Genomic DNA, 23984 nt, shown 5'->3' on the forward strand with positions numbered 1-23984 from the left:
TGAAGTTAATAAATTGAAACACTGAAAATTTTTGAAAAAAAAAAAATCGTATCAAAAACAAAAAATTCAAAAAATCGAGAAATTGAACAATCAAAAAATCAAAACATTGGAATTCCAGTAAGCTGATAAATAGGAAAATTTAAAAAACAAAAATTTTAAAAATCCAAGAATTGAACAACAAAAAAAATCTAAGCCTGAAAACTCAGAAAATTTAATGATCGAGAACAAAAAATCTAAAATTTAAAAATTCGACGAATTGAAAAATCATGGAACTGAAAAATCGAAAAGTCGAGATAGTCAGAAATCTAAAAACCTAAAACTTTAAAAACTGAAAAATTAAAATATCGAAAAATTTAAAAACCGAGAAAACACAATATCAAAAATTTGAAAAATTGAAGAAACGAAATATTGCAAAATTCCAAAGCTGAAATATTGAAAAACCTAAAAATGGAAGGAAAATTAAAGAATCGAAACAGTGAAAAAATCCCAAACTGAAACATTGAAAAATTCAGAAATGGAAAAATGGGAAAATCAAAAAAATTGGTCTAAAGACTATCGGAAACGTGACGACTAGATTTCAAAGCATTCGGTTTTGTAGTTTCTGATTAAATCAATAAAATAAATTTGCGCATTCATTAAATTTTTTGAGTCACCCTGTATATCCGAATCCAAAAAATATGAATGAAATATTATTTATTATTATTTTATGCATATTTACTTTGACTTGCAATGTCACTGTTAATTATATCATACTTGCTATGCTTACGCATCGTAAACCTCGGAAAAATGTGAAAAATGAAAAAATGATAAATTGTAATATTGAAAAATTGGAAAATTTGTCGACAAATTGTAAAATTGAAAAATCAAAAATAACAAAACGAAAAAGGGTATAATAAAAACTTAAAAAATGTACAAAGTGAAAATCAAACTTGAAAATTTGAAGAAAAATTGCTAAAAACCTGAAAATTTTAAAAATCTAATAATGGAAAAATTGTAAAATCGAAAGAAACAACAAAAAATAAAGGAAATCAAAAAAAGGAAAATTGTGATATAAAATCGAAAAAGTGAAAATTAAAAAATCGGGAACAAAAAGTTGGAAAAGGAAAAAATGAAAAGTTGAGAAACTGAAAAATCGAAAAATGAAAATCTGTAATATTGAAAAATTGCCAGATTGAAAAACTGATGTAAACCGAAAAATTGAAAATTTTGGAAGTCGAGAAATTGTAAAATTGAAAAATAAAAATAAAAAACGAAAAATTACAAATGAAAACTTGAAAAATCTGAAGAATCGAAAAAGTGAAAAATCAAAAAAAAAGAAATATGTATTATGAAATAGAAATATTTAAAAATAAAGAAATTGGAAAATCGGAAGACTGGAAATCCAAAAACTGCACAGTCAAAAATTTAAAAATTGAAAAATGGACGAACTGAAAATTCAAAGCCTGGAAATTTGAAAAACTGAACAAATGAAAAATTGTAAAATAAAAAAAAAATAAAGGAAATGAAGAAACGGACAATCGTGTTATAAATCGAGAAAATAAAAATTAAAAATTCGCCACACTGAAAAATAAAAATCGGGAACAAGAAAAATTGAGAAACCGAAAATTCGAAAAATTGAAGAAACGAAAAATTGAAATATCGAAATAAACAACAAAAAATAAAGGAATCAGAAAAAGGAAAATTGTGATATAAAATCGAAAAAGTGAAAATTAAAAAATCGGGAAAATGAAAAATAAAAATCGGAAACAAAAAGTTGGAAAAGGAAAAAATGAAAAGTTGAGAAATTGAAAAATCGAAAAATGAAAGTCTGTAATATTGAAAAATTGCCAAATTGAAAAACATGCAAACCGAAAAATTGAAAATTTTGGAAGTCGAGAAATTGAAAAATTGAAAAATCAAAAATAAAAAACCAAAAATATAAAAAAAGGAAAATTTGAAAATTTGAAGAATCGAAAAAATGAAAAATCAAAAAAAAATATGTATTGTGAAATAGAAATATTTGAAATTAAAGAAATTGGAAAATCGGAAGACTGAAAATCCAAAAACTGCAAAGTCAAAAATTTAAAAATTGAAAAATGGACGAACTGAAAATTCAAAGCCTGAAAATTTGAAAAACTGAACAAATAAAAAATTGTAAAATCGAAAAAAAAATAAAGGAAATGAAGAAACGGACCATCGTGATATAAATCGAGAAAATAAAAATTAAAAATTCGCCACACTGAAAAATAAAAATCGGGAACAAGAAAAATTGAGAAACTGAAAATTCGAAAAATTGAAGAAACGAAAAATTGAAATATCGAAATAAACAACAAAAAATAAAGGAAATCAGAAAAAGGAAAATTGTGATATAAAATCGAAAAAGTGAAAATTAAAAAATCGGGAAAATGAAAAATAAAAATCGGAAACAAAAAGTTGGAAAAGGAAAAAATGAAAAGTTGAGAAACTGAAAAATCGAAAAATGAAAATCTGTAATATTGAAAAATTGCCAAATTGAAAAACATGCAAACCGAAAAATTGAAAATTTTGGAAGTCGAGAAATTGTAAAATTGAATAATAAAAATTAAAACGAAAAATTACAAAATGAAAACTTGAAAAATCTGAAGAATCGAAAAAGTGAAAAACCAAAAAAAAGAAATATGTATTATGAAATAGAAATATTTAAAAATAAAGAAATTGGAAAAACGGAAGACTGGAAATCCAAAAACTGCAAAGTCAAAAATTTAAAAATTGAAAAATGGACGAACTGAAAATTCAAAGCCTGAAAATTTGAAAAATTAAACAAATGAAAAATTGTAAAATCGAAAAAAAAAAAATAAAGGAAATGAAGAAACGGACAATCGTGATATAAATCGAGAAAATAAAAATTAAAAATTCGCCACACTGAAAAATAAAAATCGGGAACAAGAAAAATTGAGAAACTGAAAATTCAAAAAATTGAAGAAACGAAAAATTGAAACATCGAAATAAACAACAAAAAATAAAGGAAATCAGAAAAAGGAAAATTGTGATATAAAATCGGGAAAATGAAAAATAAAAATCGGAAACAAAAAGTTGGAAAAGGAAAAAATGAAAAGTTGAGAAACTGAAAAGTCGAAAAATGAAAGTCTGTAATATTGAAAAATTGCCAAATTGAAAAATCAAAAATAAAAAACGAAAAATTACAAAATGAAAACTTGAAAAATCTGAAGAATCGAAAAAGTGAAAAATCAAAAAAAAGAAATATGTATTATGAAATAGAAATATTTAAAATTAAAGAAATTGGAAAATCGGAAGACTGGAAATTCAAAAACTGCAAAGTCAAAAATTTAAAAATTGAAAAATGGACGAACTGAAAATTCAAAGCCTGAAAATTTGAAAAACTGAACAAATGAAAAATTGTAAAATCGAAAAAAAAAATAAAGGAAATGAAGAAACGGACAATCGTGATATAAATCGAGAAAATAAAAATTAAAAATTCGCCACACTGAAAAATAAAAATCGGGAACAAGAAAAATTGAGAAACTGAAAATTCAAAAAATTGAAGAAACGAAAAATTGAAACATCGAAATAAACAACAAAAAATAAAGGAAATCAGAAAAAGGAAAATTGTGATATAAAATCGGGAAAATGAAAAATAAAAATCGGAAACAAAAAGTTGGAAAAGGAAAAAATGAAAAGTTGAGAAACTGAAAAGTCGAAAAATGAAAGTCTGTAATATTGAAAAATTGCCAAATTGAAAAATCAAAAATAAAAAACGAAAAATTACAAAATGAAAACTTGAAAAATCTGAAGAAACGAAAAAGTGAAAAATCAAAAAAAAGAAATATGTATTATGAAATAGAAATATTTAAAATTAAAGAAATTGGAAAATCGGAAGACTGGAAATTCAAAAACTGCAAAGTCAAAAATTTAAAAATTGAAAAATGGACGAACTGAAAATTCAAAGCCTGAAAATTTGAAAAACTGAACAAATGAAAAATTGTAAAATCGAAAAAAAAAATAAAGGAAATGAAGAAACGGACAATCGTGATATAAATCGAGAAATTAAAAATTAAAAATTCGCCACACTGAAAAATAAAAATCGGGAACAAGAAAAATTGAGAAACTGAAAATTCGAAAAATTGAAGAAACGAAAAATTGAAATATCGAAATAAACAACAAAAAATAAAGGAAATCAGAAAAAGGAAAATTGTGATATAAAATCGAAAAAGTGAAAATTAAAAAATCGGGAAAATGAAAAATAAAAATCGGAAACAATAAGTTGGAAAAGGAAAAAATGAAAAGTTGAGAAACTGAAAAATCGAAAAATGAAAGTCTGTAATATTGAAAAATTGCCAAATTGAAAAACATGCAAACCGAAAAATTGAAAATTTTGGAAGTCGAGAAATTGTAAAATTGAAAAATGGACGAACTGAAAATTCAAAGCCTGAAAATTTGAAAAACTGAACATTTGTAATTTTGTAAAATTGTAAAATCGAAAAAAAAATAAAGGAAATGAAGAAACGGACAATCGTGATATAAATCGAGAAAATAAAAATTAAAAATTCGCCACACTGAAAAATAAAAATCGGGAACAAGAAAAATTGAGAAACTGAAAATTCGAAAAATTGAAGAAACGTAAAATTGAAATATCGAAATAAAGAACAAAAAATAAAGGAAATCAGAAAAAGGAAAATTGTGATATAAAATCGAAAAAGTGAAAATTAAAAAATCGGGGAAATGAAAAATAAAAATCGGAAACAAAAAGTTGGAAAAGGAAAAAATGAAAAGTTGAGAAACTGAAAAATCGAAAAATGAAAGTCTGTAATATTGAAAAATTGCCAAATTGAAAAACATGCAAACCGAAAAATTGAAAATTTTGGAAGTCGAGAAATTGTAAAATTGAAAAATGGACGAACTGAAAATTCAAAGCCTGAAAATTTGAAAAACTGAACATTTGTAATTTTGTAAAATTGTAAAATCGAAAAAAAAAATAAAGGAAATGAAGAAACGGACAATCGTGATATAAATCGAGAAAATAAAAATTAAAAATTCGCCACACTGAAAAATAAAAATCGGGAACAAGAAAAATTGAGAAACTGAAAATTCGAAAAATTGAAGAAACGAAAAATTGAAATATCGAAATAAACAACAAAAAATAAAGGAAATCAGAAAAAAGAAAATTGTGATATAAAGTCGAAAAAGTGAAAATTAAAAAATCGGGAAAATGAAAAATAAAAATCGGAAACAAAAAGTTGGAAAAGGAAAAAATGAAAAGTTGAGAAACTGAAAAATCGAAAAATGAAAGTCTGTAATATAGAAACATTGCCCAATTGAAAAACATGCAAACCGAAAAATTGAAAATTTTGGAAGTCGAGAAATAGTAAAATTGAAAAATAAAAATAAAAAACGAAAAATCACACAATGAAAACTTGAAAAATCTGAAGAATCGAAAAAGTGAAAAATCAAAAAAAGAAGAAATATGTATTATGAAATTGAAATATTTAAAATTAAAGAAATTGGAAAATCGGAAGACTGGAAATCCAAAAACTGCAAAGTCAAAAATTTAAGAATTGAAAAATGGATGAACTGAAAATTCAAAGCCTGAAAATTTGAAAATCTGAACAAATGAAAAATTGTAAAATCGAAAAAAAAATAAAGGAAATGAAGAAACGGACAATCGTGATATAAATCGAGAAAATAAAAATTAAAAATTCGCCACACTGAAAAATAAAAATCGGGAACAAGAAAAATTGAGAAACTGAAAATTCGAAAAATTGAAGACACGAAAAATTGAAATATTGAAATAAACAACAAAAAATAAAGGAAATCAGAAAAAGGAAAATTGTGATATAAAATCGGGAAAATGAAAAATAAAAATCGGAAACAAAAAGTTGTAAAAGGAAAAAATGAAAAGTTGAGAAACTGAAAAATCGAAAAATGAAAGTCTGTAATATTGAAAAATTGCCAAATTGAAAAACATGCAAACCGAAAAATTGAAAATTTTGGAAGTCCAGAAATTGTAAAATTGAAAAATCAAAAATAAAAAATTTAAAAATTGAAAAATGGACGAACTGAAAATTCAAAGCCTGAAAATTTTGAAAAACTGAACAAATGAAAAATTGTAAAATCGAAAAAAAAAATAAAGGAAATGAAGAAACGGACAATCGTAATATAAATCGAGAAAATAAAAATTAAAAATTCGCCACACTGAAAAATAAAAATCGGGAACAAGAAAAATTGAGAAACTGAAAATTCGAAAAATTGAAGAAACGAAAAATTGAAATATCGAAATAAACAACAATAGTTATTTATGCAACAAGTGCAAAAAGTGACTGATTCTTGCACGCGACGTAACAATTGTCCGACGAGACCGAAGGTCGAGTTGGACAATACGTCAAGTGCAAGAACACTTTTGCACGTGTTGCATACAACATTTTTTCTACAATCGTGGGTATAATGCACCAGTTTTATTGGAGATTTGAAGAAAATTCTACAACAACCAAAAGGTATCATCATGCTGTCTTATGTTAGTTAGTCGTGACTACCATGACAACCAAACAATGTTTCCAAAAAAAACAATTTGCAAAATAAAATAAAACGCCATAAATAAGTAGTGAGTGAGTGTTTTGAACCGTGCTGACCCCAAAATGAGCGATTCGAGCGAAAATGAAATTACCGAGATGGCCAATGCGTCAATATTTAATTTGTTGCCCGAGAAATCCCACAAAACAATATGATCTGACATACAACCGGTTCAAAGAATGGTGTGCGGACAAAAATGTTGTGTAGTTAACAGAAACCGTGCTGCTGGCTTATTTTTCCAATCAGTCAACAAAGGTAAAGTCTTCTACCCTCGAGTCCGAATATTCCATGATACGTGCTTCCCTTTTGGTGAAAGAAAATATGAATATACATGAAATTTGACGTCGATTAGATTGACATTAGAGTGCAATAAAAATTTTCTTGCACTAGTGCAAGAAAGTGCCACTTTTTGCACTCTAAACCATTGACATATGAGTCATTTTTTACACGATTGTAGAAAAAAAATAAAGGAAATCAGAAAAAAGGAAAATTGTGATATAAAATCGAAAAAGTGAAAATTAAAAAATCGGGAAAATGAAAAATAAAAATCGGAAACAAAAAGTTGTAAAAGGAAAAAATGAAAAGTTGGGAAACTGAAAAATCGAAAAATGAAAATCTATAATATTGAAAAATTGCCAAATTGAAAAACTGATGTAAACCGAAAAATTGAAAATTTTGGAAGTCGAGAAATTGTAAAATTGAAAAATCAAAAATAAAAAACGAAAAATTACAAAATGAAAACTTGAAAAATCTGAAGAATCGAAAAAGTGAAAAATCAAAAAAAAAAGAAATATGTAATATGAAATAGAAATATTTAAAATTAAAGAAATTGGAAAATCGGAAGACTGGAAATCCAAAAACTGCAAAGCCAAAAATTTAAAAATTGAAAAATGGACGAACTGAAAATTCAAAGCCTGAAAATTTGAAAAACTGAACAAATGAAAAATTGTAAAATCGAAAAAAAAAATAAAGGAAATGAAGAAACGAACAATCGTGATATAAATCGAGAAAATAAGAATTAAAAATTCGCCACACTGAAAAATAAAAATCGGGAACAAGAAAAATTGAGAAACTGAAAATTCGAAAAATCAAAGAAACGAAAAATTGAAATATTGAAATAAACAACAAAAAATAAAGGAAATCAGAAAAAGGAAAATTGTGATATAAAATCGAAAAAGTGAAAATTAAAAAATCGGGAAAATGAAAAATAAAAATCGGAAACAAAAAGTTGGAAAAGGAAAAAATGAAAAGTTGAGAAACTGAAAAATCGAAAAATGAAAGTCTGTAATATTGAAAAATTGCCAAATTGAAAAATCAAAAATAAAAAACGAAAAATTACAAAATGTAAACTTTGAAAAACTGAACAAATGAAAAATTGTAAAATAAAAAAAAATAAAGGAAATGGGGAAACGGACAATCGTGATATAAATCGAGAAAATAAAAATTAAAAATTCGCCACACTGAAAAATAAAAATCAGGAACATGAAAAATTGTGGAAACGAAAAATTGAGAAACTGAAAATTCGAAAAATTGAAGAAACGAAAAATTGAAAAATCGAAAGAAACAACAAAAAATAAAGGAACTGAAAAAATGAAAATTGTGACAAAATCGAGAAAATGAAAATTAAAAAATCGAGAAAACGAAGAATTGAAAACTGAGAATCTAAAAATCGAAAAATGAGAAACTGTAATATCGAAAAATTGCAAAATTAAAAAATTGCAAATCGAAAAATTGGAAAATTTAGAAGTCAAGAAACTGTAAAATTGAAAAATCAAAAATAAAAAAACGAAAAAGTGAAAACTTGAAAAATGTCAAAAGTGAAAATCAAACATGAAAATTTGAAGAAACGAAAATTTGAAAAATCGAAAAATTAAAATTTGAAAAACTTAAAATTCTAAAAAGTGAAAAATAAAAAAAGAAATATATATTGTAAAATCAAAATATTGAAGATTAAAGCAATTGAAAAATTGGAAGACTGGAAATCCAAAAACTGCAAATTGAAAAATTTTCAACGTGGAAAATCATGGAATGGAAAAATGAAAGCCTGAAAATTAGAAAAACTGCGCCAGATGGATCTCTTTACTGCATTATCAGCAAAAGAAATCTCTAAATCGAATCTTACAATTATCTGACAAAACTGAATATGTTATACCTACCGGACTTTAAGAGCGAGGAAAGTGCTGTCTAAATAACTTTAGACCAATTTTTATAATTCAACAATTTACATTGAGTGTCAAAAATAAAACACCGATAGCATTCGAATAATTTTGAGTGTGTTGTGCTGATATTTTTTTTTAATTCCACCAATATTTTCTATTTTGACAAAATGACGAAAGAATCGAAACTTGGCGAGTTACATAAAACGAGTAAAAATAAGAGGGACAAAATATGTCTAATAAGGATTGTTAGGAAAAAAAAATAAAGATCGTGAATGGATAATAGAGTAGTTTGTTATTTTATAATTATTTTTTTTTTTTAGAAAACGCTCCAGCGCAGGATGTGCACGTGGTGCAAACCCTCACGTGCAGTTTAGGTCTGAGTACTTACAAGACTCACTTGTCGATGGCGACGGTGTGTAAAGTGAGCCGGAGTGTGATCTTTCCACCACAGTTCAAGACATTGCAGGAGTGGTTCCACTACGCCTTCGCTAATAGTCAAATTGACGGTAAACAATAGCTCGCTTCGCTCGCAATAACAATCACACCACCCCTTTTTGCAGAAGTCGACAAATTCCCGTCCCTCGAGCGCGAAAAAGGCGACGGTAACAATTCCATCGACAGAGGGCGCGGCAGCGCCTCAAAACTAGCCGACCCCAACCACAACCGCGAAGTGATTTTTGCCCTACCAAGTTTGCAGCTGCACTTAAAAACCGAACATCTACAAACAGCGACCGTACCCGACCTCCTGGGGGAAAAACCCACCGTCGAGTGTAGCTTCATCACCGAGTTCGAAGACCACATCTTCGTGACGGTGGACGCCGAAGCCTTTTTCTTTCTACACGACTTGATCACGTCGTACGTCAAGGAAAAAGAGAAGCTTGGGTTCAGTGAAAAACGTAGCGCTGCAGACGTCGCTGAAAAGTCCAAATTGTCGGAAAACCCGACGAAAAAAGGTTCGATCGACATGGACATTTTTGCGAAAGATTGGAGGAACTACAATTGCAAAACGTGGCATTTGGAGCCCACGGTGAGGCTGCTGAGTGTCGCCGGGAAGTACATAGAACCGTACGGTATAGACTATATTTTACAAAAGTTGGGCTTCTCGCACGCCCGCACCACGATTCCCAAGTGGATGCAACGGGGCTTCATGGATCCGCTGGACGCCATCCTGGCAGTGTTAACCCTCCGGATGGTCCAGGTGGTGAAGGGAGACGGCAACAAAACCGACAAAGAAACCAAGGCTGTTGAAGGGAAAAAGTAGGTTAAGTTCAATGTTAGTCAGTCAGTAGGAAAATAAAGTGATGGAGTAATACAAAAAAACGTTTATTGAAATTTAGATTAATAAAACATAAATAAGCACTCTATTGCATTCGATTTTTTTAACTCTCTTTAGAATATCTAGGACAGCGTCAATAAGCATATAAATAATTTAGGACGACAGCAACTGCCTAATTTCGTTATTATCGGCAGATTCGATATAAGTCTTTCCGTCGGGGGCTACCCCATTTTTCGATGCTCCGTTCGCCAAGAGGAGCTTGACGCAGTCTTTGTGGCCCTCCCAGATGGCGGCTAGGATCGCTGTGATTCCGTGTTTGTCTTTCGACTGAAACGGACGGGTCATGAAAGTCGCTTCGAGGGGGCTACTTACGTTGACGTCGGCGCCTGCCGCGATTAAATACTGTATTACGTCAGTCTGGCCGTAGTCGGCGGCGTAAAGGATCGGGGGGCGCCCATCTATTTGTTCATTTACGTTAACAGCCTGCGAAGCGGAGTTAGCACAAGGGGGCTGCGCTGCCAATTCTTACCTTTTTCTCGACGATATCCTTAACTTGCTCCAAATCACCGTTCTTGATGCCCCACACTAACTCACTCATGTTTTTTTACTGTAATATTTGGAAAACAACGAATTGTGACTTGCCGAAAGTGACAGCTGTCAACCACATATGACGTAAGTAAATAACCGGCTGGGGAATTTGCGTTTGGAACTGACGGAAATGTCAAATTTGAAAATCGAAAAACACCGCGCTTTTAGCAATTTCAAACATATTTATTAGACCTTCAACACATAATAATCATTTTCCGTATTCTTTTTGAAATATTAATAATGCAAATTGTTGCTCAGTGTGCTGATCCGGATAAAAAAGGCAAATTTTACTAAATGGGGCAACTAAAAATGGTTTACTGAAGAAAAATCTATGAAAGTTTCTATTTTTTTTTTCAACCTCATAACGGGTCATAAAAAATGTAGAATAGAGGACGTAGAACATTCGATAGAGGACAGAACGGAATGGAGGACTGAGAAGAGAGAATGGAGGATAGAGAACAGCGAACAGAGGATAGAGGACACAGAATAGAGAATAGAAGATAAACAACAGAAAATAGAGGACGAAAAAAGAGAATAGACACAGGGCACACAGGATAGAGGAGAGACTAGTAGATAGAGAACAAAATAGAAGGCAGAGAAAAAAGTACAGAGAATGAAAAATGGAAGAGAGATACTAGAGGAAAGGGGATATAGGACAGGATAGTGGACAGACAATAGAATGGAGGACAGAGAACAGACGATAGAGGACACAGAAAGAATAGAAGACAGGGGGCAGCAGATAGTAGACAGAAGATAGAAGATAGAATACAAAAAACAGCAGACAAAGAAAGTAGAATGGAAGACAGGTGTAACAGGATAGATGTCAGAGAAGAGAGAATAAAAGAGAGAAAACGGAAAATAGATAACAGTAAACACAACAAAATAGAGGCTCGAGATGAGAGAATCGAGAAGATAAAGGGCAAAGTACGGAGGACACAAAACGGACATAGAGGACATAGAGTAGGACAAACGATAAAGAACAGATTAGAAAACAAAGGATAGAGAACACAGAAGAGGTTAGTGGACAGAGAAGGGAGGGTAGAAGACAAGGAACAGCGGATAGAAGATAGAAGATGGAAGACAGAGAACAGAGGACAGAGGAGGGAGAATGGAATAGAGATAACATCGGACAGGGGACATATAACAGGATAGGGGACAGAAAACAAGATGGAGGACGGAAAACAGAGGATAGAGGACACAGATCAGAGAATAGAAGGCAAGGAACTGTAGAAAAATAGAGAATAACGGACAGAGAAAAGAGAACAGAGGACAAGTAATAGAACAGAGGTCAGAGAAGAGATAATAAAAGAGAGAGAAGAAAAAAGAGATAACAAAGAACACAACAAGATAGTGGACCGGGAAGAGAGAATAGCAGATAAAGAAGCAGAGTATGGAGGACAAGAACAGGGTATAGGATGAGGACACAGAACAAGATAGACAATAAAGAACAGGTTGTAAAACAGAGAACAGAGGACATAGATTCGAATAGTAGACAGTAAACAGAAAATAGAAGATAGAAAATAGAGAAGAGCCCACAGAAAAAGGAGAATGGAGGACAGGTGACAAGATAGAGGTCAGAAAAGAGAGAATAGATAACAGAAAACACAACAAGATAGAGGACCAAGTTGAGAGAAGAGACAAGATAAAGGGCAGAGTATGGAGGACATAGAAGGGGCAAAGAACACATAGAATTAGACAGATGGTAAAGAACAAGTTACAAATCAGAGGATAGAGGACATAGAAGAGGTTAGTGGGTAGAGAAGAGAAGGTAGAAGACAAGGAACAGCGGATAGAAGAAAGAAGATCGAAGACAGAGAACAGAGGACAGAGAAGGGAGAATGGAGGACAGATAACATCGGACAGGGGACATATAACAATATAATAGACAGAAATCAAGATGGAGGACAGAAAACAGACGATAGAGAACACAGATCAGAGAACAGAAAGCAGAGAACTGTAGATAAAGGACCAAAAATAAAAAATACAGAATAACGGACAGAGAAAGGAGAATAGAGGACAATTAATAAAATAGAAGTCAGGGAAAAGAGAATAAAAGAGAGAAAAGAAAAAAGAGATAACAGAGAACACAACAAGATAGTGGACCGGGAAGAGAGAATAGCAGATAATGAAGCAGACTATGGAGGACACAGAACGGGGTATAGGATGAGGACACAGAACAGGATAGACAATAAAGAACAGGTTATAAAACAGAGGACAGAGGACATAGATTCGAATAGTAGACAGTAAACAGAAAATAGAAGATAAAAGTTAGAGGAGAGCGCACAGAGTAAGGAGAATGGAAGACAGGTGACAAGATAGAGGTCAGGGATGAGAGAATTAAGATAGAAAAGAGAGAATAGATAACAGAAAACACAACAAGATAGAGGACCAAGATGAGAGAAGAGACAAGATAAAGGGCAGAGTATGGAGGACACAGAAGGAACAAAGAGCACATAGAATTAGACAGATGCTAAAGAACAAGTTAAAAAACAGAGGATAGAGGACATAGAAGAGGTTAGTGGGAAGAGAAGAAAGGATAGAAGACAGGGACCAACGGATAGAAGCTGGAAGATGGAACACAGAGAACGGAGGACAGAGAAGGGAGAATGGAAGACAGGTAACATCGAGCAGGGGACATATAACAGGATAGTGGACAGAAAACAGAGGACAGAGGACACAAAGCAGAGAATAGAAGGCAAGGAACTGTGGGTAGACGACAAAAGATAAAAAAGAGAGAATAGCGGACAGAGTAAGAAGAATAGAAGACAAGTAATAGAATAGAAACCAGAGAAGAGAAAATAAATAAGAGAGAAGAAAGACAGATAACAGAGAACACAACAAGATAGAGGACCGGGAAGAGAGAATAAAAGATAAAGAAGCAGAGTATGGAGGACATAGAATGGGGTCTAAGATGGGGACACAAAACAGGATAGACGATAAAAAACAGGTTAGAAAACAGAGGATAGAGAACATAGAAGAGGTTAGTGGGCAGAGAAGCGAGGGTAGAAGACAGGGAACAGAGGATAGAAGATAGAAGATGGAAGACAAAGAACAGAGGACAGAGAAGGGAGAATGGAAGATAGATAACATCGGACAGGGGAAATATAACAGGATAGTGGACAGAAAACAAGATGGACGACAGAAAACAGACGATAGAGGACACAGATCAGCGAATAGAAAGCAGGGAACTGTGGATAGAAGACAAAAGATAAAAAAAGAGAGAATAGCGGTCAGAGAAAGAAGAATAGAAGACAAGTAATAGGATAGAAATCAGAGAAGAGAGAATAAAAAAGAAAGAAGAAAGAGAGATAACAGAGAACACAACAAGATAGAGGACCAGGAAGAGAGAATAAAAGATAAAGAAGTAGAATATGGAGGACATAGAATGGGGTATAGGATGAGGACACAGAACAGGATAGACAATAAAGGACAGGTTAGAAAAGAGCGGATAGAGGACAGAGAACAGAAAATAGAAGATAGAGAAGAGCGCACAGAGAGAGGAGAATGGAGAACAAGTAATAAGATAGAGGTCAGAGAAGGGAGAATAAAAGAGATAAAAGAAAAAAGGGATAACAGAGAACACAGCAAGATAGAGGACCGAGAAGAGGGAATAGAAGATAAAGAAGCAGAGTATGGAGAACCCAGAACGGTGTATAGGTTGAGGACACAGAACAGGATAGACGATAAAAAACAGGTTAGAAAACAGAGGATAGAGAACATAGAAGAGGTTAGTGGGCAGAGAAGCGAGGGTAGAAGACAGGGAACAGAGGATAGAAGATAGAAGATGGAAGACAAAGAACAGAGGACAGAGAAGGGAGAATGGAAGATAGATAACATCGAACAGGGGAAATATAACAGGATAGTGCACAGAAAATAAGATGGGCGACAGAACAGAAAACAGACGATAGAGGACACAGATCAGCGAATAGAAAGCAGGGAACTGTGGATAGAAGACAAAAGATAAAAAAAGAGAAAATAGTGGACAGAGAAAGAAGAATAGAAGACAAGTAATAGGATAGAAACCAGAGAAGAGAGAATAAAAAAGAGAGAAGAAAGATAGATAACAGAGAACACAACAAGATAGAGGACCAGGAAGAGAGAATAAAAGATAAAGAAGCAGAATATGGAGGACATAGAATGGGGTATAGGATGAGGACACAGAACAGGATAGACAATAAAGGACGGGTTAGAAAAGAGCGGATAGAGGACAGAGAACAGAAAATAGAAGATAGAACATAGAGAAGAGCGCACAGAGAGGAGAATGGAGAACAAGTAATATGATAGAGGTCAGAGAAGGGAGAATAAAAGAGATAAAAAAAAAGGTGTAACTAATTGAGAACAGAGAAAGATAGAGGACCGACAAGAGGGAATAGAAGATAAAGAAGCAGAGTATGGAGAACACATAACGGTGTATAGGATAAGGACACAGAACAGGATAGACGATAAAAAACAGGTTAGAAAACAGAGATAGAGAACATAGAAGAGGTTAGTGGACAGAGAAGCGAGGGTAGAAGACAGGGAACAGAGGATAGAAGATAGAAGATGGAAGACAAAGAACAGAGGACAGAGAAGGGAGAATGGAAAATAGATAATATCGGACAGGGGAAATATAACAGGATAGTGGACAGAAAATAAGATGGACGACAGAAAACAGACGATAGAGGACACAGATCAGCGAATAGAAAGCAGGGAACTGTGGATAGAAGACAAAAGATAAAAAAGAGAGAATAGCGGACAGAGAAAGAAGAATAGAAGACAAGTAATAGGATAGAAACCAGAGAAGAGAGAATAAAAAAGAGAGAAGAAAGAGAGATAACAGAGAACACAACAAGATAGAGGACCAGGAAGAGAGAATAAAAGATAAAGAAGCAGAATATGGAGGACATAGAATGGGGTATAGGATGAGGACACAGAACAGGATAGACAATAAAGGACAGGTTAGAAAAGAGCGGATAGAGGACAGAGAACAGACAATAGAAGATAGAAGATAGAAGATAGAGAAGAGCGCACAGAGAGAGGAGAATGGAGAACAAGTAATAAGATAGAGGTCAGAGAAGGGAGAATAAAAGAGGTAAAAGAAAAAAGGGATAACAGAGAACACAGCAAGATAGAGGACCGAAAAGAGAGAATAGGAAATAAAGAAGCAGAGTATGGAGAACACAGAATGGTGTATAGGATAAGGACCCAGAACAGGATAGACGATAAAGAACAGATTAGAAAACAGAGGATAGAGGACATAGAAGAGGTTAATGGGCAGAGAAGAGAGGGTAGAAGACAGGGAACAGCGGATAGAAGATAGTAGATGGAAGATAGAGAACAGAGGACAGAAAAGGGAGAATGGAAGACACATGACATCGGGCAGGGGACATATAACAGGATAGTGGACAGAAAACAAGATGGAGGACAGAAAACAGAGGATAGAGGACACAGAGCAGAGAATAGAAGGTGGGAAACTGTGGTTATAAGACAAAAGATAAAACATAGAGAAGAGAGAATAAAATAGAGAAAAGAAAAAAGGGATAACGGAGAACACAACAAAATAGAGGACCGGGAAGAGAGAATAGAAGATAAAGAAGCAGAGTATGGAAGACACAGAACGGGGTTTAGGATGAGGACACAGAATAGGATAGACGATAAAAAGTAGGTTAGAAAACAGAGGATAGAGGACATAGAACAGAATGGTAGGCAGAGAAAAGAAAATAGAAAATAGAAGATAGCAGATTGAGAAGAGCGCACAGAGAACGGAGAATGGAAGACAGGTAACGGGATAGAGGTCAGGGAAGAGAAAATAACGATGGAAAAGAGAGAATAGAGAAGATGAAAAGCAAAGTATGGAGGGTTCAGAACGGGAATAGAGGACATAGAATATGACAGACGTTAAAGAACAGGTTAGAAAACAAAGGTTAGAAGACATAGAAAAGGTTAGTGGGCAGAGAAGAGAGGGTACAAGACAGAGAACAGAGAATAGAAGACAGAGAACAGAGAAGGGAGAATGGAAGACAGATAACTTCGGGCGGAGACATATAACAGGATAGTGGACAGAAAACAAGATGGAAGACAGAAAACAGAGGATAGAGGACACAGAGTACAGAATAGAAGGCAGGGAACTGTGGATAGAAGACAAAAGCTAAAGAATAGAGAACAGCGGACAGAAAAAGAGAATAGATTGCAAGTAATAGGATAGAGGTCAGACAAGGGAGAATAAAAGCGAGAAAAGAAAAAAGAAATAACAAAGAACACAACAAGATAGAGGACCGGGAAGCGAGAATAGACGATAAACAAGCAGAGTATGGAGGACACAGAACGGGGTATAGGATGAGGACATAGAACAGTAAATAGAAGATAGAAGATAGAGAGGAGCGCACAAAGAAAGAAGAATGAAAGACAGGTAACAAGAGCTCAGGGAAGAGAGAATAAAGATAGAAAGGAGAAAATAGATAACAGAAAACAACAAAATAGAGCACCGAGACGAGAGAATAAAGAAGATAAAGGGCAGAGCATGGAGGACACAGAACACGGATAGAGGACATAGAATAGGACAGACGATAAAGAACAAGTTAGAATACAGAGGATATATGACATAAAAGAGATTAGTGGGCGGAGAAGAGAGGATAGAAGACAAGGAGCAAAGGATATAAGACATGAGATAAAAAATAGAGAATAGCGGACAGAGAAAGGAGAATGGAGGACAGGTAACACGATAGAGGTCAGAGGAAAGAGAATAAAAGATTTAAAAGAGAAAACGGGTAACAGAGAACACAACAGGTTAGGACCGAGAGGAGAGGATAGAAGATAAAGGGCAGAGTATGGAGGACACAGAACAGGGTATAGAGAACAAAGACCAGGATAAACGACAAAGAGCAGGTTAGAAAACACAGGACAGAGAACATAAAACAGGGTAGTGGTCACAGAACAGGGTGTAAGGCAGAGAAGAGAGGATAGAAGACAGAGAATAGAACGCACGGAATAGCGGATAAAACACAAAATATAGAATACAGAAAAAAGAGGACACAGAGCGGAGAATGGAAGACAGAGAACAGAGGACCGAAGAAAGAGAGCAAGGAAATTAGGCTGCTCCATCTCCTCACTGCGGGTTTCCATAAGCTCTAAACACTTAGGTAGAATAAAGTGGACTAGAACCAGATTTTCATCTATGTATATTAATTTCATTTTATCGTAGAAAAAAGGAAAAAATCGTTATGCTTCTTCTCAAAAATTGTACAGTGATTGCTTATTTTAATAATAACATTGTTTCTTATAGGAAGAAAGAAAGAGGTTATTTTAATTTGTTAAAACACTGAAGTATCCATGTAGTTATATAGTAGAATTTTAATCCCAAAATAAAAATTTAGACCACCTTACCCCCTTATGATTAAAATACAGGCGTCAAACACCCGATTCTGACCATTTTAAAGCTATCGTTCACTTGTTGCATGTGTATTGTGTGTTGCATACATCTAAAAACCAAATTGCTTGTGATTGAGGTTATGTAAATTTGATTTTGGAAATACGACGAAATTATATATTTTTGAAAGTTCTACAATTTTCTGTACCGATTTTTTGTGTGATAGAGGTATTGTTTGAAAAAAAAAACGAGTGGCAAATGTGCAGTGTTAGAATTAATAAATCGAGACTACTATTTTTGTGGTTATGTTAAACATAGGTGAGAAACTACACACAATTATTCATTTTTGTTTAAAAAAATGGTAATTTATTAGGTATAACCAACATCCATATACTTCGTGCAATGCCTGAACGAGCTCACCACTAACCAAAAAATGTCAAAAAATATCCACGATTGTAAGCTTTGCCCATACTTTACCCCATCATGGTTTCTCTTGGTAAGCCACGGCAGACGCCACCACTCAACGCCCCCACCCTTCAGATGCGACCTCCCCATCGAAAGCTACTACTGCAAAGATTGCAATTTCCAGACAAATCTGAGCCTCCTGTACAAACAACACAATGAAAACCATTACAAAATAAAAACAGAAAACGAAGACGAAATCGCCATCCAAAGCTACAAGTGCGAAAAATGCGATTTCAAAACCCTATTCGTGCTTAAGTGGCTTCAACACACCGCTACGTGTTTCGGTAATGAACACCTTCAGGTTTTAATAAATCATCCCAAAAACGAAAAAACCGCCAAATTGTACGACTGTAAACAGTGCGGGCGCGTCTTCAAGTGCAACCAAAACCTGAAAAAACACAAAATTCTGAAACACTCGAACGACGATGAAGTGTGTTGGCACCACTGTACAAAATGTTCGTACAAGACGAAATTAAAATCAAACTTGCGAAAACATATAGATTTACAACACACAGAGAATATTGTGTGGTATAAGTGTGAAAAGTGTCCACACCAAACCAAGTATAAATCGCATTTAAAAAAGCACGAAAATGCTGTACATTTGGACGAACGGGAGATCAAATGGTATAAGTGTGAAAAGTGCCCCTATAAAGCTAAGTATAAGTTGTGTATGAAAAACCACATAACTGCGCTTCATTTGGACGAAAAAGAAATTAAGTGGTACGAATGCAATCAGTGCCCATATAAAGCTAAAACTCATTGTGCTTTAAAAGGTCATTTAAGTTGGCACCACTTGGATGTTAAATGGTACGAATGCAAAAAGTGCCCATTTAAAACCAAATACAAGTCGTATGTAAAAAAGCACATGATTACGCGACATGCGAATGAAAGTGATATCAAATGGTATGAGTGTGACAAGTGTCCATATAAAGCTAAAGCACTGTCAAATTTAAAGCAACACGTGAATTCATACCATTCGTCTAGCAATCACGTTTCAAGCAATCGCACAAGTGTTGTTAAATGGTTTCAATGCAAATCGTGCCCATTTAAAACTAAATATAAAGGAGTTTTAAAAACACACATTAACTCACGACATTTGGACGAACATGACGTTAAGTGGTACAAATGTGAAAAGTGCCCGTATAAAACTAAATATAAATATTATATAAAGCACCACATAAATATGGTGCATGAAGACGAACGGGATATTCAGTGGTACAAATGTGACAAGTGTTCGTACCAATCTAAGAACAAATCGAATTTAAATAAACACGTAAACAACCATGCGGTTGAACAGCATACCGTATGGTATAAGTGTGAAAAGTGCCCATACAAAACTAAAGTGATTAGTAATTTAATTCAGCACATAGCTGTGCCGCATTTTCACGAACACAATATTACATGGTATCAGTGCAAAGAGTGTCCGTATAAAAGTAAATTTACCACTATATTAAGGTACCACATAAACGCCCACCACATGGACGAAAAAGATGTCCGATGGTACGAATGTGACGAGTGTCCTTACAAAGCCAAAGTTAGTACAACTTTAAGAAACCACGTACGGTCGTGCCATTTAAACGAAAACGACGTCAAATGGTACCAATGTGACCAGTGTTCATTTAAAGCTATGGACAAGTCGAGATTAAACCGTCACATGATTGTGCGACATTTGGACGAACAAGACATTAATTGGTACCAATGCGACAAGTGCCCCTATAAAGCTAAAGAAAAATACATTTTGAAACGACACGTCGTCGTGCATCATGTGGACGAAAAGGACATTAAATGGTACGAATGCAAACAGTGCCCGTATAAAGCTAAGAGAAACAGTTATTTGATAAATCACGTAAACTCACGACATTTGGAAGACAACGAGATTAAATGGTACGAGTGTAAAAAGTGCCCGTATAAAGCTAAAAAGAAATTTTACTTGAAAAGCCACATCAACGTGCGACATTTGGACGAAAGTGAGATTCAGTGGTTTGAGTGTAAGAGTTGTCCGTTTAAAGCTAAAAAGAAGGCGGATTTGAAGACGCATGTGACGGCTCGGCATTTGGATGAGAGTGAGATTAAGTGGTTCGAGTGCCAGGATTGTTCGTACAAAGCTAAAAGAAAGTCGAGTTTGAAAAATCACGTCAATGAGCGCCATTTGGAAGAGAAGGATGTTAAATGGTTTGAGTGCAAAATGTGTTCGTATAAGTCTAAGAGGGGTTCTGATTTGAAGAAACATGTTAATTCGCAACATCCGGATCTCTTCTATCTCCGTGATCCGGATGGAGAAATTGTGTAATGCTGGAAAAGGGACTGATTAGAGTGAATATTTTCATTTTTCTGATTTTTCTTAACAGCTTGTTATGTGGAATAAAGTGATTTTTTTCTGGGTAAACATTGTGGTTAGATGTTTATGTATATTCATAAGCCAATTTATAAATTTGTAAAAAAAATATCGTGTGTATAATGTGTTGCATATATCTTAATATGCGTTTTTTAATTAACTGACAGTACAAATGTCAAACTGACAGGTTACCTAAATGGAAAACAACAGTGCTGCCACCACAATTTTTTTTTTAATCCAACAGGTAATAATGTGAAAATATATGGTCAAAAAATGTATCAAAGTATGCACAATAATTTAATTAAATATTAGTCAGAATATGACTCAAATAAAGCTCCATAAAAATCCCACTAGTAGTAATAAAAAAATCTAGTTTTGTGACATGGTAAATTTTTGTAGGATAATATCGATTTTGCAATTAGGCTCCGCCCCTCGGTCTGACAACGAATGAAAAATTCGTTATAGCTTCGTTATGGGTGGGGCCTAATTTTTGGCTTGTTTTTTTCTTAATATACATAGTATTCTTTGAATAACACGATACTCAAAAACATATTTTTATTTCTTGTAGAGAAATAAGGATTTTGCAGTTAAGCTCTGCCCCTTTGGCTCACGACGAATAAAAAAATCATCACAATTGAGATAGGGTGGGTGGGCGGGTCTTATATTTTGTCTTTTTTTTTTCTTAATATACGTAGCCATATTTTTCCTTATACAAATTGACAGTTCTCAATTATTAGCAGCAATGTCGACTGAGTTACTGTTAAAGTGTTTGTGACTGTTTTTGTCAGGTTGGTAACATTTAAAAAAATATTATGGCATACCTGATATAAAATTGAAATTTTGGGCACAAGTTCATGCTTATGTCAAAATTGACAACTGTGAACTGACACACACTACAGGTTATCCTCCTATACTGTGACCACTGAGACTGACATGTTTACAGTGCTGCTAATATTTCAGAACGGCCAACCCAAAATTTTTCTTCAATCCTTAATCACAGTCTTAATACTCACATGGTAGTTTAAGTATACAAGGAGTTCAAAACTGCCAAATATTTTATTTTTGTTTAGATTTTTCAATTAGCTTTTTCAGTTTCATGATTGTTCAATTTTTTGTTTCTTCAATTTTTTATTTGCAATTTTTTTAGTTTTTATTTTAAATATGTAATGTTCATATTTTAAAAATTTTTTCACTTTTTCAATTTTACGATTTTCAATTATTGCATTTTAAAGCTATTTCATTTCTTCAAATTTTCGATAATAATTTTTCGATTTGGTTTTTTATTTTCTTTCGTTTTTACAATTTTTCGACTTTTTTCAATTATTTGTTTCTTTAATTTTTGGATTTTCAATTTATCATTTCTTTCTTGTTTAATTTTACGAAATGTATTACCATTTTTAAATTTTTCAGTTTTTCGATTTTAGAATTTTTCCATTTTTCAAATATTTTTTCGTGTATTCGACTTTTCGATTTTTCTATTTGTAAATTTAAAATTTTCGTTTCTTCAATTTCACATTTCTTCAAATTTTCGATTGCAATTTTTCGTTCACGTCTTTTATTTTCTTTATTTCTTCAATTTTTTGATTTTTCAGTTTAGCCATTTAGAGTTTATCCATTTTTCAGTTACTTTTTCAATTTTTCGATTTTTTTTCCCATTTTTATTTTTAAATTTTTCGATATTTTCAATTACTTATTTCTACAATTTTTGGATTATCTGTTTTTCATTTCTTTCATGTTTAATTTTACGAAATGCATTTCCATTTTTAAATTTTTCAGTTTTTCGATTTTCCAACTTTTGGATGTTTCAATTTTTAGATTTTGCAATTTTTCTATTTGGAATTTCATTGTTTCAATTTTAGGATTGTAGAATTTTTCCATTTTTCAAATATTTTTTTCATGTATTCGACTTCTCAATTTTCTATTTGTAATTTTCAAATTTTCGTTTCTTCAATTTCACATTTCTTCAAATTTTCGATTGCAATTTTTGGTTCACATCTTTTATTTTCTTTATTTCTTAAATTTTTTGATTTTTCAATTGCACCATTTTAGAATTTTTCCATTTTTGAGTTACTAGATTTTAAAACTTTTTCATTTTTTCGATTTTTTCCGATTTTTATTTGTAAAATGTTTCGATATTTTCAATTATTTGTTCCTACAATTTTTGGATTATCTGTTTTTCATTTCTTTCTTGTTTAATTTTACGAAATATATTTTCATTTTTAAATTTTTCACTTTTTTGATTTTCCAACTTTTGGATGTTTCAATTTATAGATTTTGCAATTTTTCTGTTTGCAATTTCATTGTTTCAATTTTAGAATTTTAGAATTTTTCCATTTTTCAAATATTTTTTCATGTATTCGACTTTTTGATTTTTCTATTTGTAATTTTCAAATTTTCGTTTCTTCAGTTTCACATTTCTTCAAATTTTCGATTGAAATTTTTCGTTCACGTCTTTTATTTTCTTTATTTCTTCAATTTTCTGATTTTTCAATTGTACCATTTTAGAATTTTTCCATTTTTCAGTTACTATTTTTTAAATTTTTCGATATTTTCAATTATTTGTTTCTTCAATTTTTGGATTTTCAGTTTTTCATTTCTTTCTTTTTTAATTTTACGTAATGTATTTCCATTTTTAAATTTTTCAGTTTTTCGATTTTCCAAATTTTGGATGTTTCCATTTTTAAATTTTACAATTTTTCTGTTTGCAATTTCACCGTTTCGATTTTAGGATTTTAGAATTTTTCCATTTTTAAAATACTTTTTTCATGTATTCGACTTTTCAATTTTCTATTTTTAATTTTCAAATTTTCGTTTCTTCAGTTTTACATTTCTTCAAATTTTCGATTGTAATTTTTCGTTCACATCTTTTATTTTCTTTATTTCTTCAATTTTTTTATTTTTCAATTGCACCATTTTAGAATTTTTCTATTTTCCAGTTACTAGATTTTAAAACTTTTTTATTTTCTTTATTTCTTAAATTTTTTGATTTTTCAATTGCACCATTTTAGAATTTTTCCATTTTTCAGTTACTAGATTTTAAAACTTTTTCATTTATTCGATTTTTCGATTTTTTCCGATTTTTATTTTTAAAATTTTTCGATATTTTCAATTATTTGTTCCTACAATTTTTGGAATATCTGTTTTTCATTTCTTTCTTGTTTAATTGTACGAAATGCATTTCCATTTGTAAATTTTTCAGTTTTTCGATTTTCCAACTTTTGGATGTTTCAATTTTTAGATTTTGCAATTTTTCTGTTTGCAATTTCATTGTTT

General features: G+C 32.2%; 3 protein-coding genes across 8 annotated transcripts in view; 2 read left to right on the plus strand and 1 right to left on the minus strand.

Annotated features, from left to right (window-relative positions):
• The window catches only part of Tweek (tweek), a 108105-nt gene extending 98039 nt beyond the window's left edge, over positions 1-10066 (plus strand). For all 6 annotated transcript variants that reach the window (XM_064069071.1, XM_064069072.1, XM_064069073.1 and 3 more), the window contains 2 exons: positions 9023-9208; positions 9263-10066. In XM_064069071.1, the coding sequence (XP_063925141.1) occupies positions 9023-9208; positions 9263-9963 (887 nt within the window). In that variant the 3' untranslated portion in view covers positions 9964-10066. The remainder of the gene's footprint in view (positions 1-9022; positions 9209-9262) is intronic.
• LOC135139021 (myotrophin) lies at positions 10010-10658 on the minus strand. Its single transcript, XM_064069087.1, has 3 exons — positions 10508-10658; positions 10351-10461; positions 10010-10305 (listed from the first exon to the last, which is right to left on the minus strand). The coding sequence occupies exons 1-3, from the start codon at positions 10574-10576 to the stop codon at positions 10132-10134; spliced, it is 354 nt and encodes a 117-aa protein (XP_063925157.1). The 5' UTR covers positions 10577-10658; the 3' UTR covers positions 10010-10131.
• Positions 10659-18059: 7401 nt separating this feature from the next.
• Positions 18060-20830, plus strand: LOC135139016 (zinc finger protein 99-like). Its single transcript, XM_064069080.1, has 2 exons — positions 18060-18229; positions 18285-20830. The coding sequence occupies exon 2, from the start codon at positions 18345-18347 to the stop codon at positions 20664-20666; it is 2322 nt and encodes a 773-aa protein (XP_063925150.1). The 5' UTR covers positions 18060-18229; positions 18285-18344; the 3' UTR covers positions 20667-20830.
• Positions 20831-23984: the final 3154 nt, after the last annotated feature.

This window comes from Zophobas morio, unplaced genomic scaffold, assembly GCF_036711695.1.
Source record: "Zophobas morio isolate AGI-343-1 ecotype UQ-CSIRO unplaced genomic scaffold, CSIRO_AGI_Zmor_V1 ptg000030l, whole genome shotgun sequence".
Lineage (NCBI taxonomy): Eukaryota > Metazoa > Arthropoda > Insecta > Coleoptera > Tenebrionidae > Zophobas > Zophobas morio.